Genomic DNA, 18,657 nt, shown 5'->3' on the forward strand with positions numbered 1-18,657 from the left:
AAATAATCGGAATACTTTGATCCCAAATTAATTCTTTTTCTTGGACGACGACATCTCCTCCGGCTTTCTATGGCAATCCCTGAGGGCCGCTGTTGGATAATCGCATTCTTACTCTCTTTTTTTTTTTCTTTTTTTTTTTTACGGTCTGATTTTCAGCTAATCCAGGTCTCTACTTGTAAGAATTAGGCTTTATTTTTAGCCTGTCTCTACGTCATTATGTTCACATATATGTGGAATTAGATATCGCTGTAGGCATACAATTGTTTAACCAGATGGCGAAGCGTTCACCGGCCTTGGCTTCGGCTTGACACCAAAAAAGCTCTACGTTTCTGCAATTTGTGGCTCTCAAAAAATCGGTTGGAATTTGAGCTATCGCTCCAACAAAATAAAATTCGGTTGCTGAGTAGCCGTACTTATTGAAGATGGCGTTTGAAAAAGTCCACCTTATATCTGTCCAAAATGCAACACCTCCCGTGGCTTGCAAAGCATTCCATCCTGATGCTACTGACTTTCTTCTCCATAAAGAGACATATACCGAAATAAGGACAAAAAAACATGCAAAAAACAACAACAAAACAAAACAAATCAAGACAAGAGAAAACAAAAACAAAAATAAACAACAAAACAAATCAAGACAAAAGAAAACAAAAACAAAACAAAACAAAAACAAAAAACAAAACAAAAAAAGAAAGAAAGAAAGAAAGAAAGAAAGAGAGGAAACTTTTCTTAATAGCTCATTTTCTTTAAATGTAAATATATAAGTGAGGGACCACGGTAATTGGCACATGCTGTAGTGGATTCCCAGCCATTATGTGTGTAAATATTATATATAACGTGATATGTGTGTGTCTGTATGTGCGTGGGTGTTCAAATGGAAAAGCTAAATAAATATATAACTCAAAAGTCGGTGCTCTCGTAGGATCGCTGCAACGTAATATACAAATGAACACTGCTTTATTTTAAAATATCATTATTCAAAAATTATGCGGATCAAAAACATGACAAAACAAAATATATTAAGACTTAACTCGCAAGTAGCAAAACAGAAAGAGTCTTATAAAAAAATATTTTAAAATATTTTTTCAGATTCAACAATTTGTCTGCGGTCACGCACGCACGTCATGTCATGTCACGCCACGTCACGCCCTGCCAATCCCACAGTATTACAAGAATCATTGTCAAAATCCGTTCGGACGTCTTCGATGTTTCCTGGTCAACAAAGCGCGATACAAAATCGACAGATTATTGTGTTAAAAGATAAGGAATATACTTTTGTTATCGCTTTATAAAAGAGTAGGTGACGATATGGAGATTCTCAGGTAAGTTAGAACTTGATTGACCCAGTTTTTCTTCGCCCTGGTGCATCATGGTCTTGAATAGCCGCCGAGTCAAAAGCTATTCTTCGTTGAACGCCATTCTCCAATCTACTGTCCAATCAAAAGCAGCCGTTTTGGGAGAGTAAAAGACAATAGACCTGCAGGCAGACCCTAAAGAGTTATAGTCACGCTGCAGCAGACTATACTCGGTGCAAGTGCTTAATAGCAATTTTATTCTCAACATTTTATTGAAGTGCATTCTTATTCCACTCTCTTAACTTTTTCTTTTCATACACAATTAATTAAAAAGCAATTACAAAGTATTTACAAGTAAACTGATTTTATCTTTTAAAAGTAGCTTAAAAACTTACCCAAATTATACTTTTAGTGAGTGCGTCAAACAATATAATTCCACTGTTATTGGAATGTCATATTGATTCTATAAACAAAGGGTATATAACTGTATCCATATATCTTTATATACAAGTATACATGCACGATTCTATAAATTCTCTCATTTAAGATGGCGCCCAAATTCGACCACAAACACCAAAAATGGCAAGCAAAAAATTCTCGACTTACTTTTCGTAATACGACCAATTTTGTAATTTTCCTTCACTATCTGTCTTTGAAACTATTACTAAAACAATTTTCCGCCCTTGCCATCGGATGGTACTTACTTAAGTGGATATATTTTATCTCAGAAAATACGAGGTTGAGAGAATATGTATCGACTTCACGACGCATTGCGCCACAACCAAAACCATCCATTTTACTACCTTTTTTGTTACCCAAATTGCATGTCGTTTTGAAATGCTAACCGCGTGCAAGCTCCATGCTTCATAGATATTTTTTGTAGTTTCCGATCTTGATTCCTCGTGTTTTGCATCATGTCAGATCGTTCCATATCGCATCTTTTTGTGACGACCTTTTCAATGTAAAACAAAGATTGCTGATATGCTAATTATGAATGCACAAACCGCATTCAAGTTCAAATTCCATGCTTCGTGCATATTCCAGAGATTGATCCGAAGTCCTGTTACTTTGCATGGTGCAAGATCAGCGCGGTACGCATGTTTTTCTGACTACTTTGTTTTTTAAAGATCCATGATTCATGCACATTGTAGTGTTTGATCCTTAGAACCTGATGGACCTATGCTAATTATGAATGCTGTACGAGCTGAGCAAAATCCATGCTTCATGCATTCTTCTTTGTAGTTTTCGATCCTGATTCCTTTTTGATTGCCCTTGCTTTGTATGGTGTCAGGCAGTACACGCATCGTCGGATATTTCTCTGTCTCTCTCACACTTACTGCCCACAAGTCGCTGAAAAACGACTGACTACTAAAAACTATGCAATCGTGTTCCAGATAAACGCCTTGCATGATACCTAGAACGGTAACATTGTTATGGAGTTTTTCTTTCCGTGTTGAAGTAGACCTATATATTATTGGCAGCTACACAACATGGATACAAGAATCGTATATAATTTCTTGCAATAAATCTTGCCTCAGTCGAAAACCACGCTACTGCCTTGCCGCTAAACATGACTCGACAGTAGTCCAGAAATAATAAATACCTCCAAGTGTTTGGTACCTTGTTCTACTGAAGATCTAATGCATTTATTTTTACCACACACTGCATTTCTTTGCCGGATTCATCGGTGATCCAAGAGGACAGTTGAAGGCTCGCGTAAAATCATGGGAATTCATAAGGGATCCGTTGACCCTAAAACACAAATATACATTAATCTATAGTTTAACGGCCCTGGCCTTCAGATGTGATTGATTTAGAAGAAGCTGGTGCAAAAGAATAGAATAGAATAGAATAGAATAGAATAGAATAGAATAGAATAGAATAGAATAGAATAGAATAGAATAGAATAGAATAGAATAGAATAGAATAGAATAGAATAGAATAGAATAGAATAGAATAGAATAGAATAGAATAGAATGAAATGAAATGAAATGAAATGAAATGGAATTGAAATGAAATGAAATGAAATGAAATGAAATGAAATGAAATGAAATGAAATGAATGAATGAGTGAAGTGAAGGAAGTGAAATGAAATGAATGAAATGAAATGAAATGAAATGAAATGAAATGAAATGAAATGAAATGAAATGAAATGAAATGAAATGAAATGAAATGAAATGAAATAAAATAAAATCTCTCTTCCTTTCTCTATCCATCCGGTCCTTCTCTGACTCTCTAATTTAATGGTATACTATGACTTTAACATTCAAATGGCTTTCCATTGTCTTCCAATAATCTATACAATCGCAACACGTAGTTAACTTAGTTTCTTACCTCCATGCGCCTGGAGCGTGTGAGTCAAACCTCAATGTCAGCCTTGCGGTTGTTTCATCTTGTCGTTGACACCAGTTCTAAAAAAAATCGTATAACGGTATTAAGACAGAATAGTTGAAGATACAATAGTCCCCTCACAGTTCCCTGCGCCGTCTTAAAAGCCGTGCCTTTGCATCGAAGCGAGATTAACTGTGAGCTTGCAATGATAGAGACATGTGAATAATCGTTCAAGTTGTTAAAAAGTTCTCTACCATTGCAAGTTACTAACCGTATGCCTCACTTCGATGCAAAGGTACGGCTACCTTTTCAAGATGGCGTAGGAAACTGTAAAAGAGACTACTGACTTGAGGCTTATTGAATGGTATGCCATGAAAAAACGTTGCATATATGTAATATAAGTAGTATATTTTTTCATCTATCCATTTTTATTTATTTATTTATTTATTTTTAATTCCCAAAACGTCGTTATTATTTTTTGCAAAATGGCCATGGGGTCATTTTAATAAGATCAAGGCACGACGAATTTTGTTCATCCTTCAAGAATAATTTGACTAATAGCCAAAACCGCCTCTATACGTACATTGTACCTAAAACTCACCCTAGCAAAACCAAGAAATAACACTTGATCATTTGACAGCATCATTCCAGGAAGTCTTGGCTCTTCTCCATGCTCGCGTACCCAGTTTCTGTAAGCCTGGATTAAGAATTTTAATTGATAAATCACTTGTATTAATAACTTTGACCTGGCTTTGACCTTCGTTCCAAGATAGAATTGGAATTTAAAAGTTGATTTTTGTGGAGGAAGTAAAAACGTTTAGTTTATTAAAAGCAAGGCTATCTGCCCAAGAAATCGAGAAAAAATATTTATAGGTACTCTTAACGATGCATCCAGGGTATTTATTCTTAGTGGTGGTCCCAAGGTAAACCTCTGAGGCACGCCAGAAACACCAAGTGCAAAAGCAGAATCTAAAGAACAGCCCTAAGATTTGGTCGAACAAGGTAGATTTTTATACTTTGTATTATTGCGCGCCTGTCACTAATAAAAACAAGGAAAAGCTAGTAGTGATACAAAAGTAGAACTTTGAAGAATGCTAGAAATAGCAAGTGTAAAATTGGACATATAAAAGACCCCTAAATTCCAGTCTGAGTAATCTCAATACGTATATGTTTACCTTGTATGCTTGTTTTATTCCCCCATTATCAGCTATGTTTTCTGATAAAGTATTCAATCCATCAACCTGTGACAATCAAATACTTAGTTAATAATATATAGTAGAGTACAAATACTAAATGTGCGCAATAGTTATCACTATTTAGCAGTAAATTGCACTAATTAAACAAAAGAAAACAATATAATTAACATAAAATAACACTATTTAGTGATTTTTAGTTATTTCCTAAATGAAATGAAAAATCGCTTGCTGTGCTGTGCTGTGCTGTGCTGTGCTGTGCTGTGCTGTGCTGTGCTGTGCTGTGCTGTGCTGTGCTGTGCTGTGCTGTGCTGTGCTGTGCTGTGCTGTGCTGTGCTGTGCTGTGCTGTGCTGTGCTGTGCTGTGCTGTGCTGTGCTGTGCTGTGCTGTGCTGTGCTGTGCTGTGCTGTGCTGTGCTGTGCTGTGCTGTGCTGTGCTGTGCTGTGCTGTGCTGTGCTGTGCTGTGCTGTGCTGTGCTGTGCTGTGCTGTGCTGTGCTGTACGCAGTTATATGTCAGTCAGGGATTGGCAGAATACTTGAGAATCGTTGAGAACAACACTACTACAAGTTGTGCCTCTCTTAAGACTTCTCTAGTGTTCTGCCAATTCCAGCGTGCTTTATAACTGTACACAGCACGAGTACGCGTTTTGAAGTTCTTTAACAGACCTCTTTAGCTCTGGCGCAAAGTTTCTCTATCTCAGACCACGTGCCATTCCTTGAGGGTATCATTTCCTTGTTAAAGGTTGTGAGGAAACACATGAATATAAATACGGGCAAAGTCGCAGCTCTAAGAAGATCTAACCCAATTGCATAAATATAGAGCGAAAAACATTAGCAAACAAACCAATAGAACGAGTCGACAATGAAACTATTTGTTTGTTTGGGCCAATCTCGACAGCTCTTCTTAGCGGGTGCGACATTACTGGCAACTAAAACAAATAATCTTATTTCTAAGCTAATGACACGTGGTGAAAATGTTACGCCCAAGCTAAAGAGGTCTATTTTTAAAAAAATTAATCGATAAAATGTTTTACCGGTAAGTCATAAAACGTGAAGTTTCCATACTGTTCAACGAGACAGCGTGATTTGTTGTGGAAGCTATCCAGGGTTTTCTTGGTCCACCATTGTACGAAATTACCATCTTTGTCGTACATCTTGCCTGTGAATGAATTTAAACAATGTCACGTCGTTATGAGTCATTCCGAGGTTAAGGAAAAGACTGGGTCGAGGTGGCATTGCAATGGATTGTGGGGCTGTTTTTTCAATATTTATATAGGCACATCTAGTTTAGCAAAGGTAGCTTAAATAGATTTTTAGGGGACAAAATAGACGCCATAAAAGAACTATGTCTTCAAAAACATCTCTACCTCTGTCATCGAAGCCATGTGTGAGTTCATGGGCCATAATACTTCCAATAGCACCATAATTGATAGCTCTAACAAAGAAAAATATTAGATATTAGAATAATATTAGACAACAGTAGTTTGCAATGGAAAATGCTTCATGATTTGTAACAGTGGTGCAGAGTGAATCTAACGGAAGTGCTTCTCATAGTCTCAGGCAGTTTAGAAAAAAATAAACACTGTACCTGATATATTTAGAATCGTAAAATGGAGATTGCAGCACCCCTGCTGGAAATACTGCAAAGAAAAAAATAAAAAGGGGGTAAAAAAGGCTTAAGATACCTAAATAATCAAAAAGTATACGACAATTCCTCAATTTGGAATTACAGCGCAACGCGCAAAAGTATGACCACATTTAACGTAGTCGTATAGTTCTATGGACTGGCTTTTGGCTACCAAATGAGATTTAATCGCCTTATTTGGTAAAACCAGCCAGTTTCGCTTAGAAATATGCTGGTTTAACTTACAAAACCCTTGCATAGAAGTATGCGAATGCATTAAATGTGGTGATACTATTGCGCGTGCGCTGTAACCAATCGTGGCCAATGATATGCGTGGGATTTGAGGGACGATGATAGAGGAAGCTTGAGGTGGACCTGAGTTTGTATACTTCTATCTATTCTAATCTTTATACAAATCCTCCCCTCCCCTCCCCTCCCCCCCCAATCTCTCTTTCTCTTGTTCTCTTTTAACCATGTAAAGTCAGTTGCCCTAGGTGTTTGACTGGGTTGTACACAGGTTTCCTTCATGCGACAAGACTTTTGAATGGAAGATCAATCGGAACAATACGATGAATTAGTAATATATTGTCAAACTAACTTACCCATTTTGTTTTCACTGTATGAATAATATGCATTTAGCATGGTTGGCGGGAAAGGCCATCTAAAAAACGCAAACCATAGAAAAAATAAATAGTAAATGAGATTCATCAGGGGCATTCCTACGGTACGTCACCGCTACGCCACCCGTGTTCTCAGCATAGCCATTGACTGATTCGTCTTGGTGCAATGTTTAACCTTATCAGACCGCGTGTCATTCTCTTTAGAATAAAATTCTTTGTTTGAGCTGTACCATTTCCATATATCTTCTCATGCAGAACTATTAGACAAAGCAATGACACTCCAGGGAATGACACGTGGTCTGCTATTTTGTAATTAAAAAAGTTTAATCAAATGTATTCTCTACTTTCACATCCCCATAATGCCTTGCGTCTTTGGGGGGTAACCAATCAAAAAACTGTCCCAAATTGAAAGGTTTCTTAATTGAATTTATAATATACCTGCTTTTATCTGTACAATACTGATTATCAGTTTATTCCAAGTTATTTTTGCGTGTACAGATCATGAAGAGTTTTGGTCTAATTACAGAAAATGTATTGACTTAAGAAAAAATGTTTAAAATTTACCTTGAACGTCTTCAAGCTTCTATCTTTTTCTGTTTTTTACTTCTTCATTTTATTTTTGGATACCAAACAAGGTATTTTCAACATTGTCTGATCAGCCTTCAGCAAAATAAGTGGGTTTTTACCCTCTGGTTACCCCCCAAAGACGCAAAGTATTTTGGGGATGTGAAAGTAAAGAATGCTACTTACTCTGTTTTATCAACCGGTTTGTCCAGTTTGTCGAGATTCCTTATGTTTGCGCTCATTTTGATTTGGACTTCATTTATAAAGTATTTTTTGCTATTCACATCCACCTAAAGATTAAAGCAAGCTAAACAAGGTTAATTATTTTGGTTCGTTCAGCAGGATCCTCTTACCATTTGGCAGTTTGGAGAGGAGGGTTGGGATGGTACTGCCCCCTGGGAAAAATCTTTGATGCGCCTCTGGAGCCGTTCCGAAGTTGAGGGAAAACTGGGTCGAGTTGCATTGCAGTTCATTTTGGAGCAGTCATAGGCGATGAAATAGACGCCATCTTGGAAATAAGTCGCCAGAAACAGTCCTACACTGCACTGCAATGACAACTCGACCCAGTTTTTCACTCGACCTCAGAATGGCTAATAGACAAATTCATTTAGTTCAGGTGTGATGATTTTTCCATTTCACGTATAATTCCTTTGAGTATCATTTCTTTGTTTAACGGTTGCAGACCAGAAGACACATGAATATGGATACAACACCAGCATAGAATCTTATTCTCAAGGGAATGACACGTGGTCTGGAACCAGTAAAACGATATATATACAGTTCGTATGCCTAAGGTAAATTTAAACGATGTCAATATGCTAGACATTCGATGCATGCCACTGGTTTCGAAGATCACTCAGGGTTAGCCACGTTTATAAGTGAGCCATTCACACATTACATGTGCACTTTTTACATTACAGTTGAATTTTGCTATATTGAACGAGGCTGAGCCTGTGCAGATAAGTCCTTAGTCATTAAACACAGCGATAATTACTGAATTAGAAAAGGGTCCAATGGTTGGAGACTTACCATTCTGTAAAGTGAAGAGAGAAAGTTTCGATCCATGATGTTGTCGGGGTAGCCGATATTTTCTAACAAAGCCTTGGCCTGGAATTACAAAATTACAAAAACTACCTTCGTAACTTGTTTCTGCTCGAAGATACAGAGTTACTTCTCAATACTCACTTCCTAAACCTACAAAATGAGTTTCATCAGGAATGTCCGAGTTATTTCAATATTATAATTTCCTCAGGAATGTCCTAGTTATTTCAATATTTCACTAAAGTTTGTCTATATAAATAATATTCCTAGACCTCTCGTCCTCGTTGATTAAGTACAAGTTAAGTAAGTGGGTGGCATGGGTGGCGTATTGGTTTATCGCTCGCCTCTCACCGCTGTGGTCCGGGTTCGAGCCCTGGCTCAGACTGGATCATATGTGAGTTTAGTTTGTTTGTTGTGTTGTTCTCTCCATTGCCAAGAGGGTTTTCTCCGGGATCTCCGGTTTCCTTCCTCCGTAAAAAGCAACATGTGAGTTGAGTGTTGTATGTTGTAAATATAGAATGTAGTGGTAGTGCATGTGGAGGGAACCTCACGGAAGAGCCCCGCATGGGGAGTGGTGGTTGTAGAATATAAGCTTTTTTATAATTACAGGTCTTTGCCAGTTTGAGCTGCAGGTCAAATGCTAACTAAGTGTTTATTGGTACTTAGAAATATTATTGCTGGCTTTATTTACTGAATAACTGGTTTACCTTGTCAATAGCTGCCTGCTTGGTCGAGTTTTCCATCCAGTTATTTTCATGTACATTTTCGATGAAGGCCCTTCTGATATTATCGATAATCTCCCGTGCCTTTTCAAAAGAAAAGAAGTTTAGGTAAGATGCATGGATTGGAAATGGATGGATGGATGGATGGATGGATGGATGGATGGATGGATGGATGGATGGATTGAAAGTGGATGGATGGATGGATGGATGGATGGATGGATGGATGAATGGATGGATGGATGGATGGATGGATGGATGGATGGATGGATTGAAAGTGGATGGATGGATGGATGGATTGAAAGTGGATGGATGGATGGATAGGGTGATATGGAAAGAATGGAAGAAAATATATACACATCATATACCTACCAAAACCTTACTTTTCCCACTAAATCGTCTATCCAGGTAAAGCCTTGATATCGGCATGCCAAAATTATCGTACAAACGTTCAATACACTTCTCCTGTCTAGTGACCTTAGGGAAGAACTTGAACGATCGAATAAAATAATTCTTGTAGATATTAGTGTAGTCCTTACTGAGCTGAACATAGTGTGTCTTGACAACCCGCCAAAGAAAGTAATTTGACATTAACCTGAACGAGAGAAAAAAAAATTATGATTACTAAATAGTTTTTTTTGTTAAATAATTCAAAATAAAGATGGCGGCTAAAAGGCCTGGTTTCTTTTCAACATGGCGGAAAATTACGTAGAAAGATTTCGTTCTACCTTTTTGAAGTTTTAGCGATGATTTTGTTCACTTTTATCAGGTATTCCAGGGCATATACCACGACCTCTTTGTCTTCGTTGATCTCGTCATGGGATTTGTTGAACACTCCTTGTAAGAATTCCAGCCATTGGATCTATTAACAAGAATTGAATGATAAGTATTTTGGTTTTAAGTGCTATAAGGGAGCAAAGCTGACACGTTGGGACTGAATGACCGATCGACCAAACGACCGACCGACGGAACGACCGACCGACAGAGTGAAAGACAGAGCGCACGGGACAGAGTGACGACAGAGTGACCCAACAGACTAACAGATTGTCTGATCATAGTTAATTAAGGGGAATCCAATATGGTCAAATTCGATAGACATTTATTCAAAATATATATAAACTTCAAAGATGAAGAAAACCTTACCTACCTCGTTTCCTGTGATGTTTTGCAGCTGTCGTATTGTCATTTTCTTGTATCTTTGGTTCATATTCGATAGCATATTATGAGGAGTAATAATCTAAAGGGAAAAAAACACATAGACATTACTAACATGTGAAATGGCATATCCTTATCAACCCAAATTCTTTTTCTTCTTTCCTGCTTGCTTTCTTTCTTTCTTTTTCTTTTTTTTCTTTTTCTTTTTTTTTTCTTTTTTTTTTTCTTTTTTTTTTTTGTTTGTTTGTTTTTTTTTTCTTTATTTCTTTGTTCTTTTTCTTGTTTTCTTTTCTCGTTTTCTTTTTTTCCTCAGCTTCTTTGTTTCTTTACTCCAACTAAGTAACTCTTTGTTTATGATAATTAGGGCACAACTTATTGCATACGCTCTATACAGCATAAGCATTCATTCACTATTAGGAATAATTTCAATAAACTGCTACTGGCTAGCTTTACTTAGGCCTCTCCCAAATTCGCTTGAGAGATCTCAAGACTACAAACCAATGAACTTATTAAAAAGATTTATTAATTGATGGATTGATTTGTTTATCAGTAATATCATATTTAAACAGGAAGCCCATGTCTTCAAGGGAGTTATTCAATGGGGTCCTAGTGCGTAATTCATCCTTCAACTTTACTTATCAAATCCAAACTCATCTTGGGAACCATTGCTTCTGGTCACTCGAGCAAATTCGAGAAAGGTTTTTTGAAGTAAACATAACCAACCTTGGAAATTTCTCGTTCAAACTCAAACAGTTCGATCATATCCTTCTCGGACTGTTTATCACCCCCTAGTACTCTGGATAGGTTCATCATGAGTTCTTTGTACGCCTGGCGCATCTGCAAGCAAAAAGCATTGATAAAATAACTTAGTTATAAAGCGCCCTTTGATTGGTCAAAATACTTCTGTCATCATTTATTTTCGCGCGCTTGCTCTGACTGTTAAACAAAACATTCTTCAAATTTGTGGGCTTATTATTTTCGTCCAGAACTTTTATCTAAATTTCCTTTTTTTGGTAGGGCAGGGTTTTTTTGTTTCGGTAGGGTGTAAAGCGCCTTTGATAATATCCACATATTAAAGGGCGCTATATAAATCATAAATCATAATCATAATCATAGGGTGAGGGGAGGGGGAGGGGAGTGGGCATTTGAAGAAACAATTTTAATAGACTAGTTTATATTTGACTTACTCTTTCGTACATGGACGAGTTTACGAGAAATGCTCTCGGGGATAACGTCCCTACATATGCCTGCTCAATCTGGATAACAAAAACAAATCTAGAACATTAGAAATTTGCGTACACCCATGGAATATCTTACCATTTAGGTGTTTACGTGTCATTCCCATAGTATCACTTTGTTTGTAACGGCTGCGCATGAGAGACACATGAATATGGATACAACTCAAATAAAAAATTTATTCTCAGTGACACCTGGTCTGAGATGGGAAAACATTACGCCCAAGCTAAAGAGGTCTACTCCTCTTCTCCTGGAGGTCAAAAGCTAACTTTTATAGATCAGCTAGCTGGTCACTGATCTGCAGTCAATTATGAGATCTTGGCGTGTATGAGACAGGGACCAACGTGACACACCATCAGCCACCATGGCTACCGAGGTGACTCGACATGATGACGATGATTCCTACTCACATTAATGACGTTAAAAGAACTATTCTTCAAGTCCAAATCCACAAACACTTGCACAAAGGGAGAGGCGTCCAATTCTCTGTGTGCCAAGACAAAATTGCTCATAAAATCCCACTTGGAGACATTCCATGATTTGTCGATGACAGCCCATCCACCATATTTCCTCAACAGTTCTTTCAACGGCTCGCCTCCAAGTCGCTCGATTTCTGCTTTGTTCATGCAGGAGTCGTAGTAAAGAAGAGCCTTGGTTATGGCATCGTCCTGTGAATAAATAACACAATATACGCCTTTGAATCATTCATCTATACATCCTCTGAGTTGATCTAAGCCAGGGCAAGGCTAGCTCACAGATCGAACCCTGAAACTGAACCTCTTGGATGATCTAAGCCAGGACAGGGCTAGCTCACAGATCAAACACTGAAATAACCTCTGGGTTGATCTAAGTCAGGGCATGGCTAACTCCCTGATCAAACCCTGAAACAACCTCTGGGCTGATCTAAGTCAGGGCATGGATAACTCAAAGATCGAACCCTGAAACAACCTCTGGGCTGATCTAAGCCAGTGCACGGCTAACTCACAGATAGAACCCTGAAACAACCTATGAGCCGAACCCGATATGAGAGGCAAGCACACTAACCGCGACGGCCCCCTTGTTTCCTCAAACTTACATTCGTCATTTATTTTCACTTACGTTTGAGTAGAAAGCTCGTATTTCTTTGCTGTTGATAAGGGTTTTCATCAGATCGTTGTTTTCTTTGGTAAGCTTCGTAAACTGATTCCATTGTGGTTTCTCAGAAGGATTCTTTTTCACCCATCCACCGCAGGCATACTGGTAGAAATCATCGCATGGGTTTACCTTGGGGTCGATAGAACTGAAGAGTTCTACAAGTAAATTAATACGTTTAATGCAACAATACAATACTTTTATTTGGCATTTCATACTATAACAAGTACTTAGGTGGTAATCCAAATATGATTATATAGGAGACTAATCTCCACTCATAAGTTTACGATTTTGGTTTCTAAAAATGGGGAAAAAATTGACAAACAGTATCTTCCTGCAAAGTAATCAGATTAACAAATTGCCATCAGATTTTTATGTGTCTGTCCTCTTATTGACAATAAATTGCGTCATCACATTGTCAAAGTAGTGTGGATCCGCATAGTACTTTGACAATGTGATGGCGAAATTTATCGTCAATAAGAGGACAGACATAAAATTCTGATGTCAATTTTTTTTTTTTTTTAAATAACAAAAACGATAAAAACTTCTCATTTTTAGCGCTCGTTGACGTCAGCTTTATCTGTCTGTCCTCTTATTGATGATAAAAAATAACCAATCAGCGCGCGAGAAATTTGTAAGTTATTGTAAAAATCCATTTCTAAAACCGTAATATTCGTAAATTTCTGTCGTAACTACTTGAGCTCCTTATCAACTTTTCTATTCTTAATAATTAGTAATAATATATATATGTTTTATTGATACTATTGCCACAATTGATCTTTTTACTGCCGTGGCAAACTAAGAAAGTCTGATAAATCCTTAAGTCATGCCAAAGTGACGCTATGAAGTAGTCATAAAATCTCGAGAACTTAACATTTTTATTGCGCGTAAGTTAAGCTGCCTGAGTGTTTTACTAGATGTTCAGATTAAAGCACGTTCGATGATTGCAAGAGGTCACGGAATGAAAAGCTACCTCACACACACTCGCATATCGTGCGTGACATTCAAGCGCGTGGTTATGGTAAGACTGTTGAGAGCTCGTTATCGTACGCGTGACTTGCCGCGGCCGTGATGTTTTCTAGGATTTTAATTGGGTGATTTCTTTCTTGGGGAATGTGATTGGTCTGGCAGTGGCGTGACCTTTGTGTTCCAGTGTCAGCGCCGTGTTGATGCGGTTTTTCCGCTTATTTGATTGGATGGACAGTAAATTCTCGTGCAATGTGATTGGACTGGCGAATGTCTTGCCGTGTCAAGACCGTATTCGTGCCGTGAGCTTTTAACAGTCATTACGAAAACGGCTTTTTAAGATGAACGACCGTAATGTAATTTTAATTATCTAGTAGCCTCAAGAAAAGGTGTTGATGTCCTTACTTCCTTATTCCTTCCTCATTATAGTTTAATTACTCTCGCTCTCTTTCTCTTTTGTTCCCCTCTTCCTTTATTTATTTTTTCTTTTCCTCTTTCTTTTTCTTTAGTGTCCTTACTTCATTACTTTCTTCTTTCCTTTTACTTTCTATATTTACATTCCCCCGTTTCTCTCTTTTTCTTTCTTTTCCTCTTTCTTTTTCTTTCTGTCCTTATGACTTCTTTACTTTCTTCTTTTTTCTTACTTTCTATATTAACCTTCCTCATTCCTGTTTCTTCCTTTCCTCCTTTCCCTTTCTTTCTTCTTCTTTCTTTCAGTCTTTCTTTCCTTCCCTTTTTCTTTCTACCAATTCTACCATCTTATTATTTTCCTTTCAATTCAATTTCGAGCGACTCCATAATGCCTACTTTTCATGTTTCTTTTAATAAACACTATAAACACTAACAAGCGCTATGAACATATATTGATAATAGCGCTATAACAAATGTTATTTCTCAATTGATACGGTTTTCTTTGTTGTTCACAAGGCTTTATCTTTGTTATTACCCTCATTATAAATGCGAGGTCAATATATAGTTATTAGAGAGTTTTAGATTTACGTTCACGGCAAACGTGAAACGTCAGTTGACCAGTAAAAAATTCTTTTAAATTACTGAAAAAGAATCGCAAAAAAGTCCAAGTAGTAGAAAAACAAAAGAGTATTTTCGCTTGGTGAGAAGGTTTGTAAAAGGTAAAGTAAAATACAGGAAAACTATGAAAACGTGGTCACGTTTGCCGTTTGCGGGAAGAAAAAAAGTCAATCTAAAACTCTCTAATAGAGAGTTTTAGATTGACTTGTTTTTCTTCCCGCAAACGGCAAACGTGACCACATTTTCATCTTTTTCCTGTATTTTACTTTACCTTTTACAAACTTTCTCACTACACACAAATATTCTTCTGTTTTTCTACTACTTAAACTTTTTTGCGATTCTTTCTCCGCTATTTAGAATAATTTTTCACTGGTCAACTGACGTTTCACGTTTGCCGTAAACGTAACTCTAAAACTCTTTATTAACCCGATTAATAACTATATATAGACCGTTCGCATTTATAATGAGCAACATTTGATAGAAAACCTTCTCAATTGAGAAATAAAATACTTAATTACCTCGAACGTCGGCAATAAGCCTATACATCCCTCGGGCCTGCGGCCCTCGGGATGTATATGGCTTATTGCATCCGTTCTCGGTAATTAACTCTTACTTCTTATTATTAATATAATGCTTTCTGACCTTTCTTAGTTCTCTAATGCACAAAATATCATCACAGATTACATTCTCTCTTCTAGAATGTCGCTGGCAAAATCTCTCAGGATTTTTAATCTGTTACAAAAGTCCATGAAATTTACTGCGGTTTTCGCGAATATCCTGAGAACTCGGTAGCTTATACAACAAGTTACAAAAGTCCATGAAATTTACTGCGGTTTTCGCGAATATCCTGAGAACTCGGTAGTTTATACAAGCTGCACGCTGAAATTTGGTAGCCTGCGTAGCGGCGTTTTGGGGATGAGGGAGGGGAGGAGGAAGGAAAGCGCCGCTATTCGCATGCTAAACTTTGTTTTTTCGCTGCCGTCAGTCAAGGATAATCAGTCGGTACTCTTTATATTCTTGACTGATGGCAGTGAAAAACAAATTCACGACAAGCCGTTGGAATGTCTGAGTTCACAGAGTATCGAAAACCACAGTAATGTTTCGTCCTGTGCTTCAAACCGAATAGGAAGGAGTCCAGCCATTTAGACAATAAAGTCCAGCTCAGTGAAGATAATCTTATTGATGTCCATAACAGATGTTACCACATAAAGTAACGGAAATCCGAACGACGTAGGATCAAATGTTGGCCAAAAAAAATCACGAGTCACTTGTAGTATTTCATCATTCTACTGAGAATCAAATCAAATCAAATCCCATCTGGAAGTTTTTTCTAAGTTCTTTCTCTTCATTTCTCGTCATTCATAAATTTATAATTCTTCTGGTTTTTGTATTGATAAATGGTAGCAATTTTAAGCTCAAAAACAATTAGAATAGGAATATACAGTTCAATTATTCGTAAAAACGAGTACATATTCGTGTACAGCTGGCATTTTCCCTTGTTAGTTTTTCTATGAATTTGTTTTTGAAATCCTAATATTTAATCTATTTTCCATCGAATTTAGAACATATTTGACATTTAGGAAAACAGAATTGTAAACACTTTGGTTAATGAGTTAATGAACTTGTTGAAAGTTGTCAAATCAATTAAAGTACTTAATTAAATTATTTACTAGATCAGCTCGTTTAAGTTGTCGATCAATATTGTTTTTATAGTCTCTCAAGATTTATTTTACCACCAAAAGCTGAAACGTTTTTCCAGGCCTTGCTATCTGGTCTAAGAATAGTGGTGTATGTTGCAAGACGTTGGACAATATACAAACGCAGTCAAGCGAGCAATAGCATACGGGGCAGTCCCGTTCCGACACAAAAGAAATCAAAACAAAACGTAATGATCAGACATGCTAAACGAATATTAAGCAATGTCCACGTAGGAGGTATACTAAAGAGACAATAAATTGTACAAATTATGTACTTTTTCTAACCTGTAGCAGTTTGAACGCACTCTTTTGTCCAACATATCCTTTCTCGGGAAAACTCCTTCGTTGGGTCTTCTGTTGTGTTGTTGTTCGAGGTCTTCTTTGCTCCCGAACATAGTTGCGCGTTGTTTTCTCGTTCCTCGAGATACAAGCACAGCAAAACCACACAGAATATAAGCATCAGAGAGACCATCATGATGAGGGATTTTTCTAAGCGGTTACATCCTGATTTTCTTTTATCTGCATTTTCGATGTTTATAATAAGTGACCTCGGTCGCTTTCGAGGCTTGTACGAACTCGTGTTCGACGTAGAATCGCTGGATGTTAAAAGACTTAGATTGTGCGATTCCGGAGTCTGCATTTTTTACGATTTCTTCTTCCAAACAGTTAAGAAAAGTTACAATGGAAATGAAAGCAAACAATTCAATAACTTTAGACGTCCATTACTGTGCCAGTCGTATGATTCTCAGCCTTGTTCCTTTGCGAACAGCAGCGTGTTTGACATATTAGCAAAGCATCAACGATACAAAGTGCACCTCCAAGGAGTCCTTTTGTAAAGAACTCTGTAATTCTCCTGGGAAAAGCTCTTTCTCTCTCGAATAACAATTGATCAACTCGGTGTTAAGGGTTGTAATCCACTCCAAGAGTCAAAAGTATGCTGTGTCAAATGCCTCCAACAAAGTACAGGCAATTCAGTTGGTATCGATAATTATTTAAAATAAGTGTGTAAATAAGTCACTAATGTAAACAGCTTGTCAGGATACATCGACCAAAATACACATTAAACTGTTTGCACACTCTAAAGACGAAAAGGTATATAGAGAGGTAAATTATATATGCGGAAACGACGTCTATGAGTTTAGTAATAATGCACGATAGTACACGACAATATTTTTTGGGGATGACCTTTAACATGCCACGCAAATGGTGGAGTCCTATTGCAGTTACTTTAGTTTACGCGTAAGAAGAACATCGCACGCGAACTCCGAAATTATCTTTTTACTGATGAAATTAAAATCATCAGTTTGGAAAGATAAGCAATATTTTCAGCCTATTTGCCAAAAAGGTACCACCGGGTTTGGTGTTTGATTCATTTTTTTATTTTTTATCATTTTTTTGGTTAATTATTGCCAACAACATCATGTTGTTATTGCTTTTTTCAAATTTAAAGACAGAATGATTAAATAATAGACAATTTGTAAAGTTTTAGTGGTAGTTCTGGTTGACGCTATCGCGCATGTTCCATTTGAAACCGACTGTTTTAATATTCATTAATCTCGTACCCAGAGCCTGCGTTTCTTCTGGCCTAAGGCAAAGCTCTGGCGAGATTGAATATTTATAGAAACTCTGCTCACAGGCAGCCCAAACAAGGTTCCTGTGTATAGTTTATAATACAAGGGAATGTATGGAAGTTATGATGTAGATGTGACAATAAAATGATTCACTCGACTTCAAAACTTGCTTCCAAACTTGCTGCAGTCGTTGCTTGAACCTTGTTCAGTCTTCTGGCAAGGTTTCGGCACGATTTGGGGCCGTTCATTTTTTTATCTTTTTTATCTTCTCTACCTAAGTAATGGTCCCGTCTCTCCACACTAGCAACCTCACCTGCAACGAAGTACGTAAACAACCACTGAGCGAGGACATAAAGAAACCCTGGCAGTGACAAACTTCTTTATTGTGGGATGGATATTGGGATTTTACGGGGCTGGAAATTGGTACCCTGTGTATTTATTTATCTCGTACTCTGTTGGGCGAGAGGATATCACGTTGAACGTAAACA

At 37.4% G+C, this 18,657-nt stretch overlaps 1 protein-coding gene across 1 annotated transcript; it reads right to left on the bottom strand.

The window, feature by feature from the left end:
- Positions 1 to 1,530: 1,530 nt before the first annotated feature.
- On the bottom strand, positions 1,531 to 17,745 carry LOC116298284 (endothelin-converting enzyme 1). The gene is made up of 19 exons (XM_089029311.1): positions 16,884 to 17,745; positions 12,874 to 13,064; positions 12,186 to 12,443; positions 11,727 to 11,795; positions 11,263 to 11,376; positions 10,532 to 10,621; positions 10,113 to 10,246; positions 9,757 to 9,979; positions 9,373 to 9,471; positions 8,654 to 8,731; positions 7,811 to 7,914; positions 7,043 to 7,101; positions 6,405 to 6,456; positions 6,184 to 6,251; positions 5,851 to 5,975; positions 4,799 to 4,864; positions 4,225 to 4,320; positions 3,627 to 3,703; positions 1,531 to 3,044 (listed from the first exon to the last, which is right to left on the bottom strand). The coding sequence occupies exons 1-19, from the start codon at positions 17,236 to 17,238 to the stop codon at positions 2,945 to 2,947; spliced, it is 2,358 nt and encodes a 785-aa protein (XP_088885437.1). The 5' UTR covers positions 17,239 to 17,745; the 3' UTR covers positions 1,531 to 2,944.
- Positions 17,746 to 18,657: the final 912 nt, after the last annotated feature.

Source organism: Actinia tenebrosa, unplaced genomic scaffold (genome assembly GCF_029948245.1).
Source record: "Actinia tenebrosa isolate PJP-AT-01 unplaced genomic scaffold, QUT_ActTen_1.0 PGA_scaffold14__42_contigs__length_11649687, whole genome shotgun sequence".
Classification (NCBI taxonomy): domain Eukaryota; kingdom Metazoa; phylum Cnidaria; class Anthozoa; order Actiniaria; family Actiniidae; genus Actinia; species Actinia tenebrosa.

Coding starts and splice junctions, on each gene's coding strand:
- LOC116298284 (XM_089029311.1), bottom strand. CDS start 17,238: ATGCAGACTCCGGAATCGCACAATCTAAGTCTTTTAACATCCAGCGAT. Junction 12,444..12,873: donor TACGAGCTTTCTACTCAAAC/GTAAGTGAAAAT, acceptor ATTTATTCACAG/GACGATGCCATAACCAAGGC. Junction 7,102..7,810: donor AAACCGGTTGATAAAACAGA/GTAAGTAGCATT, acceptor TGCGTTTTTTAG/ATGGCCTTTCCCGCCAACCA.